The sequence below is a fragment of the Myotis lucifugus genome, unplaced genomic scaffold, assembly GCF_000147115.1.
Source record: "Myotis lucifugus unplaced genomic scaffold, Myoluc2.0 scaffold_12, whole genome shotgun sequence".
Classification (NCBI taxonomy): domain Eukaryota; kingdom Metazoa; phylum Chordata; class Mammalia; order Chiroptera; family Vespertilionidae; genus Myotis; species Myotis lucifugus.
This window is the reverse complement of record NW_005871060.1, coordinates 9,106,873-9,127,281: the sequence shown is the minus strand read 5'-3', so window position 1 is coordinate 9,127,281 and position 20,409 is coordinate 9,106,873. Positions and strand designations below refer to the sequence as shown.

General features: G+C 39.2%; 1 protein-coding gene across 1 annotated transcript in view; it reads right to left on the bottom strand.

Annotated features, from left to right (window-relative positions):
- The window catches only part of HERC5 (HECT and RLD domain containing E3 ubiquitin protein ligase 5), a 38,607-nt gene extending 18,780 nt beyond the window's left edge, over window positions 1-19,827 (bottom strand). Inside the window, exons 1-11 of the mRNA XM_006084661.3 lie at window positions 19,622-19,827; window positions 18,845-18,927; window positions 15,760-15,981; window positions 14,239-14,330; window positions 13,097-13,227; window positions 9,752-9,897; window positions 8,572-8,648; window positions 7,767-7,870; window positions 6,351-6,410; window positions 4,477-4,570; window positions 1,365-1,554 (exon numbers count right to left, since the gene is read on the bottom strand). Coding sequence (XP_006084723.1) covers window positions 1,365-1,554; window positions 4,477-4,570; window positions 6,351-6,410; window positions 7,767-7,870; window positions 8,572-8,648; window positions 9,752-9,897; window positions 13,097-13,227; window positions 14,239-14,330; window positions 15,760-15,981; window positions 18,845-18,927; window positions 19,622-19,773 — 1,351 coding nt within the window. The 5' untranslated portion in view covers window positions 19,774-19,827. The remainder of the gene's footprint in view (window positions 1-1,364; window positions 1,555-4,476; window positions 4,571-6,350; window positions 6,411-7,766; window positions 7,871-8,571; window positions 8,649-9,751; window positions 9,898-13,096; window positions 13,228-14,238; window positions 14,331-15,759; window positions 15,982-18,844; window positions 18,928-19,621) is intronic.
- Window positions 19,828-20,409: the final 582 nt, after the last annotated feature.

Genomic DNA, 20,409 nt, shown 5'->3' with positions numbered 1-20,409 from the left:
AAAGAGACATTAAATTAGTTACATTTTATTCCAGACTGAGGAGCATACTGTATGGAAAACTAGATTAAGAACTACCCGTGACTGCATGACTTTTTTTTGTGCTCCCAGCATGAGTTTTTAATTCTTAAATAACACCTTTCAGCATTGTAAAAAACAACAACAAAAACATTTTAAACAGCTTTTCATCACTTACAATGTTATCTAGATTTAATATTAGAATGGATTATGTAAAAAAGGAAGAAACCCCATTAAATCTAGTTAAGCCCCTAGAACTAACTTCCAATGTACTGGAGACACAGGGAAGGAGGAAACAGACAACTCTAGAACTGGGACATTCTCCAAGGCAACTAACGTAGATTTTTTAAATAAAGCAGTCCGTAAAATATCTTTTGCAAAAATTTTAATATGGCTGGAATATTAGACAATTATTATGAAATTACTAGAGGCCTGGTGCACGAGATTCATGCACTGGGGGGAGGTCCCTCAGCCTGGCCTGTGCCCTCGCTGTCCGGGACCCCTGGCTCCTTACTGCCCGCCTGCAGCAGAGGAGGTGGGAGAGGCTCCCGCGCTCACCAGCCATGAGCCCAGCTTCTGGCTGAGTGGTGCTCCCTCTGTGGGAGCGCACTGACCACCAGGGGGCAGCCCCTGCATTGAGCATCTGCCCCCTGGTGGTCAGTGCACATCATAGTGACCAGTTATTCTGCATTCAATGGATTTGCATATTAGGGTTTTATTATATAGAATGGCTAATTTTATTAGGTGCATAATGATGTCATAATGTAGATTTCCATATGTTATGTGATGCATGATGAACTATTATAGGTGAAGTATCATAATATCCCCAACTTACTTTCAAATAATTTAGCAAAATTAAAATGTAATCTGTACTTAAAGAGAGAGGAAGCCACAGACAACAGGGGGGTGAGGGCATGAGTCGGGGGATGGGGGATAATGTGGGGATAAGGACACATATGTAATAACTTAATCAATAAAAAATTTAAAAAAAGAGAGGAAGTACATAAGGCAACATGTTAATTGTTGCTGACTCTCAGGAGAGGGTACTCACTAGACTATTCCTTTAACTTCTGTGTATGAAATTTTTCATAATGAAAAGTTGGGAACAAAGGACCTCATGACCACGCCACACATAGGTCATGATAAGAACTCTATAAACAGGTACTGGAATGCTCTATTTTGGATGTCCAGAGTCATTACTAGAGCATCTTTAGAATACACTAAGAATACAAGACAAAAAACATGAATGTGTTCCCATTTCTCTACCTAAGTTTTGCCAGAACTTTAGGAGGCACATCTTTCCTTGAGAGAATGGTAAAGTAATTTCACATGTAAATCATCCATCTTACCCAGAGCCTCTGAAGATTTATCATTCATTTCACAAATGGCCTCTGCAAACGGAACCACCAGGCTCTCCCAGTTGTTGTAATCATGCATCACGGGACATTCTGGGAGGAGGAAGAAGACCTCTAAGGCTTCTCGGTGGGGAGAAGAAAACGGAAGGCGTTTGAGCAGATTATCCTTGAGACAGGTGGTTATCTGCAGTAAAAAAATGACCAGGGAGAAGGCACTCAAAACACAGCAGGAAAAAAGCCCCAGGAGGAACTGGGTGCAACTTACTGTAAATAAAGCGTAGAACCTGGTTTCATTGCACCATGAAATTGGAATGATCGTTTAGTTTTTCTAACACCTATGCTGATATCCCATCTTACCGAGGCTCCCCGTGCCTGAGGTGTGGATATGTGACAAGTATTGTCTTTATTCAATTATTGGGGGTGCATGAAGGAGATGAAAAAGAAATCACATGTTAAGAGTTGTCCTGGAGGAAGTGGATTCAGAACTAACAGGCAGCCACTCAGTAGTAAATACTACATTGCACCCTCTGGTTCCACTATCATATCTCATTTTTTTTTAGAGGAAGAATGTGTTAGAAAAAAGCAAAACAAAAATAAAACCCCAAACAAAGAAAAAGTAACAAGTGCAACAACAAAAATCAAAATTGTTTCCTATTATCTTCCTATAGGACCTCATCACCAACTCTCCCCACCACACACTCTAGTTTCTAGTCCTTCCAATCTCCATAGTTTCCCTAACCAGAATGCAAGTGTTCAGGAAAACATCAAACGCAATTCTGAATTTTTACTGGTCATGTGTGCTCAGATAATAAAAATAATTTGTTTTACCCTAGCTGGTTTGGCTCAGTGGATGGAGCATCAGCCTGTGGACTGAAGGGTCCGGGTTCGATTCCAGCCAAGGGCACATGCCTGGGTTGCAGGCTTGATCCCCATTGGGGGAGCATGCGGGAGGCAGCCAATCAATGATTTCTCTCATCATTGATGTTTCTATCTCTCCCTCCCTCTCCCTTCCTCTCTGAAATCAATAATAATATATTTTAAAAAATTTGTTTCAAAATCCAAAGATAAGCTAGTATTTATGGAGTAGCTTTCAGGTGCTATATGATTTGCACATATTAAATAGGTCATTTAATCCTGTTTTACTATAACATAGATATTATTGACCGAATTTTATAGATGAGAAATCTATACTTCAGAGAAATTAACTTGATCAAGGTCACACAGCTAAATGGAAATCTCTCCTGAATCTTCCAGACTCCAAAGCCCTAGTTCTTTCTTAATCACTAAATTATCACACTAGCTAATGGTATCTCTAAACGTATACATCTTTAAATTTTTTGCTTTTGTACATCAAAACATACTGGGCTCCTACTATGTGGTTCAGTCTCTGGAGTTACATACACCTGACAACTCTATTTAATGATGTTTCGACAGCATATATCCTTCCTACCTCTTTGCTCATCGCTAGCCACATCCCCAAACCTCCCAACCCACTCGAACTATTGCAATACTCTCAAGCCAGTTGCATGTTTCATACCCCAAATCTTCGTGAACACTTCCCTCGCTTCCAGGAGTGCCCTCCCCATGTAGGCACCTACTTCCCCTGGGCACCTTGTTTTGTTTGAGTGCTGTGAGTAGAGCTGACTATCCAGGGCCTTAGTCATGACTGAATTCATTCATTCGAAATATTTACTATAAACCCACTATGTTCTACGCTAGGCATTAGGGAAGAGAGTGGCGTGTAAAACACACCCAGTCTTCCCATTAGTAGCTCCATGAACGTGTCTATGTGCCAAGCTAAGCCATGACCTTCTAAGGGCAGAGCATGGCTCTTTCATGGTTTATCAGGAATCCTCATTGCAATGCCCTGCACAAAGCAATATTCAGATGTTTGCTAAATAAATAAATGCCAAGGCTGTGACTCTCTATCACAGAAATCTCTAAAGAGAAACATTACAGGTCTTCTGACCCAATTGCCCATTTGAAATAGTGGAAGACTGCTATTATGTTATTTACACTTTATGATACTGTGCTGGCACAATCAAGGTATAATTAGCCTTCTCTTCACAGGTGCAGAAATGGCCTTCTATTTTGTGTGTGATCTTTCCATTAAGTGCTGAAGTGCTGCAGAGTCCTGATAAAGGGGCATCCATTTGAACTCAGATCCCTAATTGGGCCATGGTTCTGTCAAAGTTAACAGAATTGAACTTTCACCTTCCCTTGCGATACAGGAATGTGTGAGAGAGAGAACTTGAAAGCTAAGATGCAGATGCTGTTTTTTGCAGACAGCAACAGAGCAGGTGAGGGAGCTGAGAGGGAGGGAGAGAGATGAGAGCAAGATTGAGAGGGAAAGAGAATGAGAGATATAGAAACAGAAGAAAGATGAAAGGGGGGCATTGAGGGGGAAGGAGAGAGAAAGGGGAGAGGTAGAGTGAGAAGGTAAGGGGGGAGAGGAAGAGGAAGGCAAAAAGAAAAGAAGTGAAGGAGAGAAAAAGAAAGAGGAACCAGAGTGAGACCCAGAAAGAAACACACTGAGAGAACGTAGCAAGTACCACCCCTACATCAACCAGTACAACCGTATAGGGTAATTAATAAAGGCTGAATCAAGAAAGGCTAATTCAATAACGGAAGTATGTTTGCATGATCTGCAAGTGGGAAACCTAAAGACAGTAATGACAGCGCTGAAACAAAGAAGCAACAATCTCAAAAAGAACAAAAATATTATAGAATCTACAAAAAGGAAGTGCAATGGAACAAAACAGAGAGGAAGAATCCAGAAAGTCCTCAGTAAAGGGGATATTCATGTCAGAAAAAGTATGCTCATTTCTATACTTATGTTTAAAATATTCTAGTGTGCCAATCTCAACAATTCCTTTAATCATCTTCCTAATGCCCCAAGAGTGCCTATCTATTTACACTATTGTTAACCTGTGTGACTACTGTTTGCACTATGTGGGCAAACACCTGAGCGCTATCTGAGTTTAATCTGGATATACAACAAGGACTTAGAGAATCTCCCAAAACAAAATATTTCTTCGGAAATTTTGAGTTCTTATAAAAAATATTTTAGTGATTCCCCTTTTCCAAACAATGTGAAGAATACCACCATGTTAGTAATCCAGTCTTTCTGGGTTAACTCCTTAAAGATGTTTCTTGCTTTAGTTAAGTCCAAATGAGTAAACATGGTGTCTGCAGCTATTCTGTGGAAGAAAATTTTAAAAAGAGGTAAGTAAATGAAAAAGTTCAATTCAAAATTAAATATTAGATTATCTATTCAGATGAAAGGCTTTTTTCTAAAGCTTGCTTTCATTTCAATAAAATTTTATATTTTCCTCAACTTTACAATAACTGTAATAATTTGGCTGAACACAAATACAATTAAAAACATAGCTGATGCCCTAACTGGTTTGCTCAGTGGTTAGAATATCGGCTGAGGACAGAAGGGTCATAGGTTTAATTCTGGTCAAAGGCACATTCCTGGGTTGTAGGCTCAATCCCCACCCAGTTGGGGCACATGCAGGAGGCAACCAATCAATGTGTCTCTTTCACATCGATGTTTCTTCTGTCTCTCCCCCTCCCTTCTACTCTCTCTGAAAAATAAATGGAAAAAATATCCTCAGGTGAGGACTAACAACAAATACACACACACACACACACACACACACACACATATATATATCTGACAACATATGATTTCCAAAATTTCAAAAATATTAAGGCTGAATTAATAATATATGCAGTCTAACTTTAACTCAGATATTGTCTTATCTCAAATGGATAATCAGTAAATATTTATTTTCCATTAAAAAACCAGCCACAGCCCTGGCCAGTCTGACTCAGTGGTTAGAGTGTTGGCCCCAGTCAAGGGCATGTACCTGGGTTGCAGGTTCCCCAGCCCCATAGGGGTGTGTGTGTGGAAGGCAACCAATTGATGTGTCTCTTTCATGTTGATGTTTCTCTTTCTCTCTCTCTCCCTCCTCCCTTTCTTCCTCTCTCTAGAAATCAATGGGAAAAATATCCTCAAATGAGGATTAAAAAAAAAAAGGCAATTTCCCTGAGTTACATAAAGTGAAAGTGGGGACCAAAAAAAGAGGGTTCAGAGCAGTAAATTGTTAGTATTCTAATAAACCATAATGATGTGTATTTAAGCTATGAATTGCATTTGTAGTAAACTGAATATAGTCACTGTCTAAAAAAGACACATTCTTTGTAAAACAATACATATATTTAGTTTCTGAAAATATTCTTTTAAATAAAAATTATACAAATATTTGGAAAAAGAAGTATAAAGTTTTTCCCTCATACTATTTAAAAATTCCAAGAAACCTTAATATCTTACAAGAAAGTTTTTAAATAAGTTAGGGTATGTCTTTCCCAAGGAATACCATGCTGCCATTAAAATGAGGTTATAAAAAATATGAATATGGAAACTGAACAAAGTGAAAAACAGACAAATATATTAAGTGTAAAGTAATGTATAAAGCAACATATAATCCCATTTTTTGGTAAAAGAATATATTTACATAGAAAAAATATACACACTAACTGTTACTCTTAGATGGTGGATTATGGATGATTTTCATTTTTTTTGTTGTTGTGTATCTGTATTTCTGACATTTTCTATGTCAATCATATATTTGCTTTTGTGAAAAAATAATATCTAAAGAGATAAACACAGTTAATTAAAGTACTCAAACCAGTACTTTATAATCTTTCAAAGTATTTTTAAAATTGAGATATAATTAACATATAACATTATCTTAGTTTCAGGTATATGAAATAATGAGTCAGTATAGGTATATATTACAAAATGATCACCACAATAAATCTAGTTAACATCCATCATCACAGTTACAATTTTTGGCATAATTTTTAAGATCTCTCTTAGCAACTTTCAAACATAACATACAGTATTAACTATAGGCACCATCTGTACACAGTACTTTTAACAGAACTTTATAAATTTATTATATATATTACCTTTCCCTTACAAAACTTCCAGTCAGACATGCAGGAGATGAAAATATCTCTCTGATTTCCCTATATTAGGAATAAGACGGTGGTTAAAACAAATCATGAACATGCCTTCTTATAACATGAGACGTGATAATTAAAACATCTTATAATTGTGCTTCAAACCTCTCCCTCTGTCTCCAATGTGTTTGCTATTGCCTTGGGTATCTAAAAGTTGATTCCATTTGCTAAATCTCAAATTTTCAGTGGCAAACATGGGCAATCAAAGGGTATGTATTCAGAGAAGCCACGGGGAAAGCGATAAAGGCTCAACATAGGGTCATTATTTTCTGTGACAAATTAAACACTCTCATCCCACCCTACTTTTCCCAGCCCTGTTTATTTCTGTTCCACTGATATGTAAACCAAAAAGTTACCAGAAATTAATTGAGTTCAGGGTTATAGTAAGCTCAGATCCATCTTTGTAACTTTTTAAATAACTACTTTCTAGAATTAGTAAGCCATACCTAAAAAGTCACTAAACAGACTTTTTGTAAATATAAGTATAGTCTTTATAGATGGTAGAAGTTGTTCAGCTGTGACGAGGAGGTCCACAAACAAGTGGTTCTAAGGTCAAATAGGGTTGGGAACCTGTGGACTGTATTTCCTGCTCAGATAGTCAAAATAGATGCAAACATGTCAAAGGCCCAGAGAAGTTCTGCAGTAAAGAAAGCTGCCTTCATGGAGATTCCATGCTAGTTGTGATGATTATTGTATGTTTCAGTAATAGTACAATAATACAATAATAATAATATAATAATAATAATTGGCTAGGCAATGGTATCCAGATTTTTGGTCAAACACCAACCTAGATGTTGCTGTAAAAGCATTAGAATAGATTACACTTAAGTCAGCAGACTTTGAGTAAAGCAGATTATCTATCTATATATATAAAAAGCCCATGGCCCTAACGCCATAGAGCTGTCACGACCAAACGAGCAGTGGCTCTCACGGCAGGCGAGGAGGGGCAGGGCACGAGCTAATAGGGGCGGAGAGCTACGAGCAGCTGAGGCAAGTGGAAGCAAGCTACTTGCACACGATTTCGTACACACTGGGCCTTTAGTTCTCCATAATATGGGTGAGCCTTGTCCAATCAGTTGAAGGCCTTAAGAGAAAAGGGTTAATGTAAGGCCTAAAGAGAAAATTCTGCCCCCAGACTTCCTTGGGACTCAAGCTGCAATATCGACTATTACTTGGGTCTCCCTGCTGGTCTGCCTTGTGAATTTTGTACTTACCAGCTCTCTTAAACACATGAGCTCTGGGAATCTCTGGCTAGTGGACCCTTAGTAGACCACAAATCTTACAGTTCTGTACTGTGCGGAACTAATGGGGGACACAGCTTAGGAGCCTTGCATAAGCAGACAGTCGGACCCATGGCTATACCTTTTTGTATTTTGCCACTGCTTAGTCCCCACATCAGCGATCCATCTCTTCACAGTCCCTTCATTTAATGTAGGAATTTTCCTTTTCAGATTAACGTACGAATTCTGTAAACACACAAAAAGAAAAGAAATACAATTATTTAGACACAACAGGAATAGGTATCCAACTTACAGGCATATTCTAAAGATGGGGGGTAAAACAGACTTTTTAAATACAAATAATAGAGCTCTGGGCAATGATAAAGTGAGTAATCAATCATTTCCTGATGGCCAATTTCAATATAAATTTAGACCCAAAGTAAATTTCTCTGAGTGCTCTAACACTTAGCACTTTACACAGGTCTGATTGGATTAAAATGAACATCCTCACACAGCTTTGAGGGGAAGGCAAATCCTAACAGGGCTTTGTGTACAAGTGGGAGGAACTTGATTTGCCTTGGTGAAGCAGGGCAAGGACTATTCATAAGCCTATGAACCTCAGATCTGTTTTAGTACTGGCTGGCAGAACTATATTAGAAAGTCAACCACTGCCTCTCTAGGGCACTGACCAAATGCCATTGGCAAGGGTCTCCCCAAAGATATGAGGAATCTAAGGAAATCTCTCTGATTCGATATTCACCAGGGATAAATCTGATCTTTGTGGGTACATATTATGTAGTTTAGACAATAAAGCATCAATGTCTGACCAAATCCCCAAAAGTCAGCCTAGTCACCTGATGATTTTGGAATTCACCAAACTTGGATTCTGGAACTGTTTGTTTTGCTTAAAATACCAAGTTATAGAACATCTAGATGTGTATTTTTACCTCTTTTTTCATCCAGAGCAAAATGCTTTGATTTCCTCCAGCAACTATTATTAACTCATTTTCTGAGGTATGGCTTTCTGAAAGGGATATACAGAAAGTAAGAGTTTAAAATTTGGTACAAACATGCACACTCATTTTAATTTCAGATTCTTTTAAAACCTAGTCCTTTTAGCTTTGTGATAGACAAAGACTCAGCACATTTCCCACCCATAAAGCAGAAATATATATCTACTTCAGATTAAAGTCTAGTTGGCAAACAGGTGACTCACAAGGTTGATACGTGGCATCAGTTTAATGTACAGAATTAATGTCAATGCACATATATATTTCACAGTCAAATACTTGATTAGTTAACTGCTCCTGATGTAATTTGGCTATTACTAAAAACTACACTCTACAACTCAAGATTTGACCAATGACTATTGGTTGTGAGTAATGTAAATAAGTATTTCAAAAGTATATGTAAGTGGTTAGAAGAAATCAAGTATATGAACTGCTTAAGGAAATAACCCTACGGTCCATTTTCGCAGGAGAACTGAGAGAATTCTGGTACTTTAGGTCACCACTAAACCTTCAGAACGGTAACTAAAGCGCTCCGAGGTACTTCTAGAGTAGAGGGTTTCAGAGCTCAGGCTCTGAGGCTGCACAGGACACAGTTCAAATCCAGCCGGGCCACTTACTGGCCATGAGCCCTGGCTAACCCTTCACTCTCTGTCTCTGCACCTTCAGTAAAATGCGACTGAGAGTACCCATCTCCCTGAGCTGTTTAAGGACAGATTAGATAACACAAAGGAAGTGTTCAGCACAGTTACCTCGCATATGTCAGCTGCTCTCGTTCTGAGGGTTTTACATGATTACTTAACCAGGTAAGAAAACCAAACACCGTGAAATTAATAGGCCCCCTGCAAACTGGAATCAGAGGCTGCATATGCTTCTGAATCCAGAGTCTATTTATGTTGTATCATTTTAAGTCCACATTAATCTTAATCTGAAGAGGTAAGAGAAAACTAATGATTAACTTGACTTGATAAATTAGACTGGATATTTTAAATGGTTTGTAAGCAAACAATGAAACCAATGTTTAGAGAAACTCCCTTCAGTCATACATTTCTTTTCTTGCCACAATACAGTTTCTCGACAAAAGTATTTACGCCAAATCCTGTGCTCCTATAGAATTTACCAAATTTGAGTTCTTCATTTGATGACAATTTCATGGGAAGTGGTATCAGCTGATTCTGTGTTCCACCATTTCCCAGTTGTCCTTCTTCTCCAGAACCAAAAGAAAAGACCTTCCCCAAATCAGACACATAGGCAAGTGTGTGCCGCCTATTAAATAAAAACACATATATGGTCAGTTCTCAATTATCCACAATGAGAGTTCACAGCAGTGCAGGAAACTGTCAAAATTAGGTCACTAGTGAGTGAAACTAGCTAACCAACTGCCAAGGCATGACATTAGCTACCTGGAAACCAAATCATTCATGTGTGGTTGAGATGACTCACGGCCATGATCTGTACCTTGGCAAGTGGTGTTCCCTGCATCAGGAACAAGCATCTCCCTTTGCCTTCGACTCCTTTTTAAGCCTTGTCTTGAGAGTCACCACCTCTTGGAAGCCACCTCTAAGCCCTTCCTCTCCCAAGCTAGAAAATGGAATTAGGGGATCCTCTGAGTTCCCACTCTATTTCCCAAAGACCTTTATCACCCTGATTTTCTTAGAACTTTGTTCAATGGTCTCACCCACTACATAGAATTTGGCTTTGCTCAAATAGAGGTCTGACCTTTGTCCTCAGGGCCTGGGAGGTAACTCCTAAATTCTTAAAACTCCCCAAACAATAGGTGTGTCTTTATTATTCATGGCAGGCCCCTGACTTAATAGTTTACGCAGGTGGCTCAGGGGGGCCCCTCTGGCCACCACTAATGCAAACCTACAGGAAGGGAGACACTGGAGTTTGAATTCAACAACCTAGATGACTGGTTCCCAACCTTTTCTTGACCATGCCCCACCAAAGCATCTCTAAAATCCTGATGCCCCTCTCCCCCCATCCCCGACATATAATTCTTATTATTCAAAAAGTGAACTCCTGTTCATGTGCAGGAAGTCTATGCCATTAACATTAACTTGGTCTAAACAAGCTTCTAAAGAACATAGCATTATCCATTGAGAAAAATAAAAGAACAAAAGGACAGTTTAGGTACTGAGGAAGAAATCACTAAGAAATTGTTAAAAAAATAATAATATGAAGTGATATGAAAAAACAGCAAATAAAGTTTCAAAAACATATAATAGAGAACTGAAATGCATAAATATGTCACCATATATATTTACATACTATATATGAGGCCCCTAGAACCATAAGAAATGGAAAAAAATTCACTGTTAATAACTCATTCTCAAATTGCCCCCCTTAAAAATCAATTGTCCCCCTGTGGGGCCCCACGCTGGGAACCACGGACCTAGACAATGATTCAATCAATCACGACTAAGCAATGAAAGGCAGTCCTCGACATTCGCTGTTTCAGGGTTGGTTGTCGTCTCCCATTTACAGTATTTATAAAAAAAAAAAGTTCGTCATTTCGACGTTTATACATATGTGCTTTATGTTTTTATGATTTATTTACCACAAGGTCAGGAATTGTTATCTTTCTTTTAAATTATTTTTACTGTTTCACTTCATTACTGCTCTGTATGTGCTCCATGTGAGTGATGTAGGTGCTTATGTAGGTGGGTTCCGACTTACGGCGAAAATCGAGTTTCGTCTCGCCGTAGGAACGGATCTCGGATGTAACCCAAGGACCTACTGTAGCAACTTTGGATTTGGGTGAGCTTCCCTGGTTGGCAATACTCTACACGTGGCCATGTATCACGCAGGGAGGAGGTAACACTGTCGAGGGGAGCAGATGCTTGAAGCCCCTCATTTGGACCCTCCTAGATGCTGTCGTATGCATCTGTTCCTTTGGTTATAATCTGTGTTTTTCCTCTTGTAATCAATGTGACCATGAGTATAACAGCTTTCAGTGAGTTCTGTGAGGCTTTCCAGAGAATTCTTCTGTGTTAACAGGGGTACTGCCCTGGTTTGCATTACATCTCTAACATGACGACTCTTCTTGTAACACCTGCTACACTAAGGAATGTGTGTTATGAAAAACCCAACGTGGTGATAGCTTCTTTGGATAATGCAGACATTAGTGAATGCAGAGAATTATGCCACCCCAATAATCTGGCCTACCTTCATAATATTCATTTATGTAATTTTACTCCAAGATCATAGAGTCTATTTCTGAGAGTACACACACCAGTTTTTTTTTAATAGCAAAGGTTTAGTAAACACACAAATGAACCCAATATTCGGTACAGCCTGAATTTGCTTGTGTTTAGTGAGGAAAAGAATACAAGTATCTGGGTGAAAATATTTCTTAACCCCCAAGACCCAACATCCCACTAATGAGAAGTGGATTGAATGAGGTTCAAGGAAGAAAATAAGTAAACCAAGGAGTTTGAGAAAGTTTTTCTACTTTTGTTTAAAAAAAAAAAAAGCTGTGAAAATCAAATTTCTAAAGAATATTTTACTCAAAAGCACAAATGACTTTGTCGTCTTCTTGACTGTGATCACTCTGAGAGAATTATGGTGATTAAGTATGATGGCCCCTGAGGGGTTGTCAATGATTAATCTTTTGTGATTCATGTTTCCTTATCTACTTTTTCTATTGAATTTATGGGGTGGCATTGGTTAATGAAATTATGTAGTTTTCATGTGTACAATTCCATAATACATCATCTTTGTACTGATATTGTATATCATACTGTATGTTTGCCACCCCAAGTCAAGTCTCCTTCCATCACCATTTATCCCCGTATAACCTCCCCCAAATCCCTTTCCCTCTGATAATCACCATACTGTTGTCTGTCTCTATGAGATTTTTTGGTTTTGTTTGTTTTTTTGCTTAATTCCTTCACCTTTTTCACCTAGCCTGGCAACCCCTCTCACCTCTGACAGCTGTTAGTACGTTCTCTATGAGTCTGTTTCTATTTTTCCCAAATAAATGACTTTTTTGTAAAGACAAAGTGCATTTGAACAGTTACAAAGGTATTTCACTGAAGGGGCTTTAGAAGGTGAATGTATTTGTTCATTAAAAAAAAAAATCAGTCCTAGCCAGTTTGGCTCAGTGGATAGAGTGTTGGCCTATGGACTGAAGGGTCCCAGGTTTGATTCTGGTCTGGGGCACATGTGCCAGTTGCAGGCTCAATCCCCAGTAGGGGGCGTGAAGGGGGCAGCCATTATTGATGTTTCTATCCCTTTCCCTTTCTCTGAAATCAATAAAAGTATATTTTTAAAAAATCAATGAAAACAAACATGTATACTAAAGAAAAATTATGATTATCTAATAATGTAAATTAAGCATCTCCATTTAAAAATGTTTAATACTTTTATCTCAATCAATCAAACTGATGGACATTTTATTTAACTACCAACCAGAACTTATTGTAGTGATTTTATCAACGTCCATCAACACTTTACAACTTACCTTCCACATGCTATCTGGGTTACTCTCTTCCCAAGGAGCTCAGCCACCAAACAGGGTTTTAACTCATTCTGTGTTGAATTGTGACCAAGCTGCCCATGTTTTCCAGCACCAAAAGTAAACAGGAGCCCATCCTAAGGAAAGAGAAGTTCATATCAGATTCTAGAGAAATGCAACACAGAAGTTGTATTTATTGGTGCGATGGCACCATCCTATCTAATAAAGAGGGAATATGCTAATTGACCCTCACACCATTGCAAAGATGGCAGTGCCCACAGCCAATGAGGAAAAATACTAATTGACTGCTCAGCCCTCAAAGATGGCAACGCCCAGAGCCAATAAGGAGGAAATATGCTAATTGATTGCCACGCCCTCAAAGATAGGAGCACCCACAACCACAAGATGGCAGTGCCCAGTCCCCTCAGCCCCGCCAGTGCCTGCTTCCAGAGTCCCCCAGCTCCCTCAGCCCCCCAGCCGCCCAGGGTCAGTCCAAGGCTCAGGCAAGCCTCGCCTAGCGGCTGCCCAGCTGCCCAAGGCCAGCCGAGGCTTGTGCTGCCGGCACTGGCAGCAGCAGAGGTGTGGTGGAGGCATCGCTTTCCCCTGATCGCCGGGTTGCCTCCCCCACCTGAGGGCTTCTGGACTGTGAGAGGGGGCAGGCCGGGCTGAGGGACCCCCCCAGTGCATGAATTTTCATGCACCGGGCCTCTAGTCAATGAATAATTAAAATTACTGTCAGGCCTGGCCAGTGGGCTAAATGGTTACAGTCTCAGCTCACCCACTGAAGGGTCTTGAGTTTGATTCCTGATCAAGGGCATGTACGTGGATCAATACCCACCCTGACTGGGGCAACCAATCAATGTGTCGCCCTCCCATTGATGTTTCTCCCTCTCTCTCCTCCTCCCTCCCTCCCACTCTCTCTAAAAATCAATGGGAAAAATATCCTCCTGGGAGTATTAACAAAACAAAGCAAAGCAAAGAAAAGCAGTCAAAGCAAAACCCACAATTACCAGGAAGACGTCCTGCTTGTGGGAAATGATGACCTGTCTTCCCTGGGAAACACTAACTGCCCACACCCAGGTGCTCTCGTGTTTTCCCCCCTGCAAAGTGTTCTTCCAAAACTACAGCCAAGGAGACAAAGGACACACCTTTGTGAGCAAGGCAGTGTGAGAGCCACCACAAGCAAGGAATTCCACTTTCTGGTTGTCCAGTGCTTCAATAAGGGAAGGACAATCTTCATCTGTACAAAGGAAAGAACAGTTGAAGTGACCAAAAGGAAATGCTGAATTTCACACCAGAGTTCTGTGCTACTGGTAACATACCTGGGCTACTTCCTCTCAGACTACAATTCCCAACACATTCTGACCAGAAAGGCTCTACGCTGGTGTATTTAGGCTTAAAGGTGGGCATGAGGCAACGGTCAAAGGACTCACCTGTGAACGTATCAAGCCACTTCCCAGGCCTATTCTCTTTTTAACCCAGCCCGATTAACTTTAATTGCAGGATATCTGATATTTTCAATTCCCATTGAGTATTATCCTTTCTAATAAACATTATTTTTTTCTTTTCAGTTCTCTACTATCGTGTCCTTGCCTCACTTTACCTCTGCTTTATTTCACTATTATTTTCTTATTCAATCACTTAGAGATTCAGCAAAAATAGTTTAACTGCTCTTTATTTCTTTGCCTCCTTTGAATATTTTTCTAACTTTGACTTATGGGTTCTGCTGAGGAATTAGCAAAGGACCACATAAAGAAGAAATGCAGCCGAAACCGGTTTGGCTCAGTGGATGGAGCATCGGCCTGCGGACTGAAAGGTCCCGGATTCGATTCCGGTCAAGGGCATGTACCTGGGTTGCGGGCACATCCCCAGTCGGAGATGTGCAGGAGGCGGCTGATCGATGTTTCTCTCCCATCGATGTTTCTGACTATCTCTCTCCCTTCCTCTCTGTGAAAAATCAATAAAATATATTTAAAAAAAAAAAGAAAGAAGAAATGCAGTGTTTGACCAATAACTCAGGAGACAATGTGAATATTACCAGAGCTGATAAATCAATGGATTCTGCTACACCTGAAAACTCTAACAAGGTGTTTGGGTCAATAAGAAATTCTGCCATCTGCTTTGTGGCGGTAGTTCAATAATGGAAATTACTGTACGTGCTTTATAGTGCACACACTCATGTACGTACAGATGTAATTAATAGTTTCTAGGATATGATTAGGATCAGTTCCTAAGATAGAGTTTTAGTATCCTTTTGTCATAATATAATTATGTTAATAGACACTTAAGTGTACATGGAGTTTGAAGATCATTTCATCCAAGCTCATCACTTTACAGGAAATGAAAATAAGGCCTAGAGAAAAGCTGGCTAAGGGACTGTGCAGTTAGTTAACTGTGAGGTGGGAATCATAATCCAGGTGTTCCAATCCCGTCTGATACTCTTTCCCTTTCCCACATGGCCCTGACATGTGTCTCTATTATAGCAAGGACTTCCACACTAGGCATGACTTTTAAACCGCTTCTGTCCTGAAGACAGAGAGAACCAGGAAGAACAGTGACAAGAAAATCGAGGACTTGAACCATTTTTAAAAGAGAGATCTGTGTTAATTTCATCACGCATCTAACAATATGTCTGTTGATAATATGAGTTTTAAAATGTGTTTCCATACTGTCAGTGTGGCCCAGGCCTAGTTGTCCAAAATCGTTTCTTCCCCACGAGTAAACGTTTCCAGACATGGATAAAGCCACGCTGTGGGCTTTTCCTGCAGAAATCTGAGCCAAGGGGACTCCTGAGAGGCGCTCCACAAGCTGTGGTGTGGGGGTTGAGTCAAGTATTCTCCCAAGTCCAAGTTGGCCATCTAAGTTCTGTCCCCAGGCAAAAAGCTCACCACCTGGACACAAACAAAGAAAGTGCTGTCTTATTGAGTTTACAATGCAGCAGGCATTACCCGACGGCATTCCTATGCAATCCCTATTATACTATCACAGTCTCTTACATTCAAACAGGACTTCTCGGATCCCATAGTCTGAATCAGAAAAACTAGAAGAATCTTCTTTTTAGCAGTAACAGTTGGTAGTGTTACGAACTGACTGTATATCCCCCCAAATTCATATCTTGAAATCCTAATCCTCCATGTGATGATATTAGGGGGTGGGGCCTTTGGAAAATGATTGGGATTAGATGAGATCATGAGGTGGAGCCCTCAGGAATGGGATTAGTGCCCTTATAAAAGAGCCCCAGAGAGCTCTTACCCTCTCCTCATCAGGCACCAAATCTGCTGGCACCTTGAACTGGACTTCCAGCCTCAAGAACTGTGAGAGGTTTCTGTTGTTGAAGCCACCCAATTTGTGGCATTTTTTGTTACAGAAGCCCAAACAGACAAAGACAAGTAGAATGAAGTTATCTGTACATATTATAATTAAGTTAAAAAATATTTTTTAAAAACCCACAGGATAAGTCCATGAAAAACAAAAACATTGTACGTCTGGTTAAAAACCATTCTTTTCTCTCTGCCCCCCACTCCTTAATGTGCCTAAAGATCCTATATAATAAAAGCCTAATATGCTAAGTGTCCGGTCATTCATTCAACCAATCAAAGTGAAATATGCTAATGATATGCTAAGGCCACTCAACCACTTGCTATGTCGTGCACTGACCACCAGGAGGCAGACTATCCGACTGGTAGGTTAGCTTGCTGCTGGGGTCCAGACAATCAGGACTCAACGAGATGGGCAAGATATGCCTTGGAGCCCTCCTGCATTCCCTCCCTGGCTGGCCAACCTCCCAAGTCCCTCCCCGGCCCAGACATAGTGCACCGGTGGGGTCCCTTGGCCTGGCCTGCACTCTCTCACAATCCAGGACCCCTCAGGGGATGTTGGAGAGCTGTTTGGACCTGATCCCACTCAACGCAGGAGCTGCCCCCTGGTGGTCAGTGCAGTCTCACAGGGGGAGCGCCACTCAGCCAGAAGCCAGGCTCAAGACTGGTGAGCGCAGAGGTGGTGGCAGGAACCTCTCCCACCTCTGCAGCAGCGCTAAGGATGTCTGACTGATGGCTTAGGACTGCTCGGACATCCCCCAAGGGCTCCTGGACTGCGAGAGGGCACAGGCTGGGCTGAGGGACCTCGCCCCAGTCCCCCAGCCCCGGCCCCCACGCACATATTTCGTGCACCGGGCCTCTAGTCTTAAATAAACAACTTAAAAATACATTGGAAATTGCAGCACAATATCTTTAAAGAATCAGCATCTTCTTCCATTAATTGAATAAATTTTTCAAGAAAAGTTATTAAATGTTATCTAATGAAGTTGACAATATCTAATGGAGTCTGAAAAAAATATATCAGAGAATTAACACTGAAAACCCCTGCAACATACTGTGCAAGATCTGGAGGCAAAGACTTTCCTTCAAACCTAATTATTGTGGGCCTTTCCGCCACCAGGAATATAATGATGAGCATGCAGTTCCATTTCTTGTTTCCTCAACCTTTCTTTTTCCTACATATGATTTACCGGTAATAAATCCTGAACATCTCTTTCCCCCCACACCACGAGACCCTGGGGTTCTTGAAGGTGCAATGTGTCTGCTTGTCTTCATAACCTGAACATGACGGATATTAAAAATTACATGTTTCTTCATGAATAGATGAAGAAAAATAATCAGGCCATTTTTTTTTTCCAATACAAGTTCATACTCTCAAACTCTCATAGGGCCTTCAGGACAAGTCAAATTCTTGATTATTTACTTTCCTTGATTCCCAGCTTCCATTTAGTTTGTGTGTATGTCTATCCTATACATTAATAAAAAATGTTTGACTCTGAATTCCTATCACTCTCCTGTCTTAATTATTCCTCCACAGTCAAGTTTCTTTAGGAAAGAATTCATTTCGGTGTCTGATAAGAAACAGGAAATAATAAAGAGCTTAGAGAGAATCCCTAATTCAAAAGGTAATGTTAAAACACATCAGGGGCTGCACACTGGCCACAGAAGCAGAGCCAATGATTCTGAGCTCCTACCATGGGAGTTGGAAGAGCACTAAGAAAAAGGGAGAAGGTTCTAGAAAAGGGTGGCCCATGCTGGTCCTGATTCCAGACAGAATGATTTTGACTATTCAGAATATTTTCATTGTTTCATATTTGAAAAATAAAAACATGAAGCTGTTGAAATAAATCTCTAGGCCCAAGATGGAGCCAGCCCTGCCTGGCATGCCATGTCAATCAAATTTTTGTGTTTCTATAAATCTCCCCTTGACCAGAAACACAGTATATCCACTCAGCCAATCCCCAAACATCAAGCCAACCCGGCTATTTCCTTGTTCCTTGATCTTTCTAAATAATGGGAGATTTGCAACCCCAGGCAATCACGCCCTGTTTCCGAGTTTGATCTTCGAATGCTCTATGAAACTTGCTCCTGCCCAGAATCCATTGGAAGAAGGCTCCATTGCTTGTGAGGCACTTTACTCCCCAATTCATGGGTCATTTTCCTCTTGAATAAAGGACATCAAACTCATTACTAAATTGTTTTAATTTTGTCTTCTGACAGAATAAAATGTAGGAATTGTAATTATGGAAATCTGAAGATTTTATAGGTCCAACAATTCTCTCATTTTATACCTTCTTTAAGAATAGTGTTCTGAACCATATCAAATTCAAAACCATATTTTTGTCCTGTTACAAAGGAAAGCATACACATTCTATTAGTTCTATATATACACATATTTACTCCCTCTAAAAAAACAATTAATATTCCAAAAAAGTACCTTTTGAGAGTGCAAGGGAATGGTAATCTCCACATGTGATCTGAATTATAGTTTTTTCTTGAAAAAAACTATAACATTGAAGCCTGATGAAAGAGAATATATTTTATGCCAATCATTATATGAATGAAAGTCACAACATCAATGTTAGAATTATTAACTGTTTAATTAGTACTGAAGCTTAAGAAAAAAATTTATAATTTACTGCTTCAGATTCAGTACATCTAAATTATTACAAAAACGCAATTACAAAAATGTTTTAACCAGTGGTCTAAAAGGAAAATAATATGCATTATATAATTGCAATAAGATGATTCTAAGACTTTTATAAAATAATTTTATGATGCAGGAATAATACAAGATGAAAATAAGTTCTAATTCTTATGATCTACTAAGAGAAAGTGTCACAAATCATTCCATGATAAAATATTTTTCCTTGATTGAACACATTTATTCTAGATTTATTAGATTTTATTCTAGAAATCTAATTTATAAGATTATTATGAATTAGTGAATGTGAAAGTCCAATTTGGGACTAGGCAGACTAACCAATCATTGTCTTTAAATGTCAAAGCAACACAGGATAAGTGCCCTAGGTGAAATGAATTGGTTCGTAATTTACTCATGGAATTCAATGGTCAGTTCAGAATTCATGGTTTACTTAAAATGCCACTATATAAAGCAGGGGACAAGGATCATATAAAGTAAAATTTTGCTACAAAATTATGATTGCCTTTTAAGTAAAATTGAAATAATTTTTAATTGAAAAAAGTTCCCTACCTTTCATGTTCTGTGCTATAGTTGTACTCAAATGGTTTTCCATCTGAGGATAGAATCAGCACGTGCTCTGCTCCTTGGTCCACGGAATGTATCTTCATTTTTTTCCCTAACTTAATGTACTCTGCAGAGCAAATCCAACCAGGAACTATCATCACTCTGATTATTACCCATTTTTATTGCTGACTTTATTATAATGCACTTAAAACACCTGAAAAAAATTTCAACTAGACAACCTTTGACTTACCATAAACCAGTTTTTAAAGAAAATTCAAATACAGAAAGATGACAAATTAGCGATGACTGTTGTCTCGACGATAAATTTTTTTTTTAATTTGGGAAGGCACTGTTTTGTACTTTGTTTTATGCTGAATACACCTTTAAAATAGTGAATTAAAATCTGATAATAGATTCCTGCTTAATAAATCGATAGAAAAGCTAAATTTGAGGTGACAGCAATGAAAAAGTCTATAAGAAAATATAACAATTTTTGGGCAACATAACTCATTGTAGAAGCAAATATATTCTGTATTCTGAGATATACTCTTTTCAAAACCAAACCAAATAATAATAACCCTCCCTGACTGCTTCACAAAGAAGCTAAGGCCTATATTCTTGAAATTGTGTTTGGGGAACTATTTTAAAATAGGATGCTCTTAAAATTTTTTATTGGTTTTAGTGCATATTTTTCCCTTTTTAAAAGTTAAGAGATTTGAAATTGTTCACTAGTTATCATTTACTCTTATTTAGTTTTATCACAAAAATTAAACTAGGATAGAGATTTGGGAAAA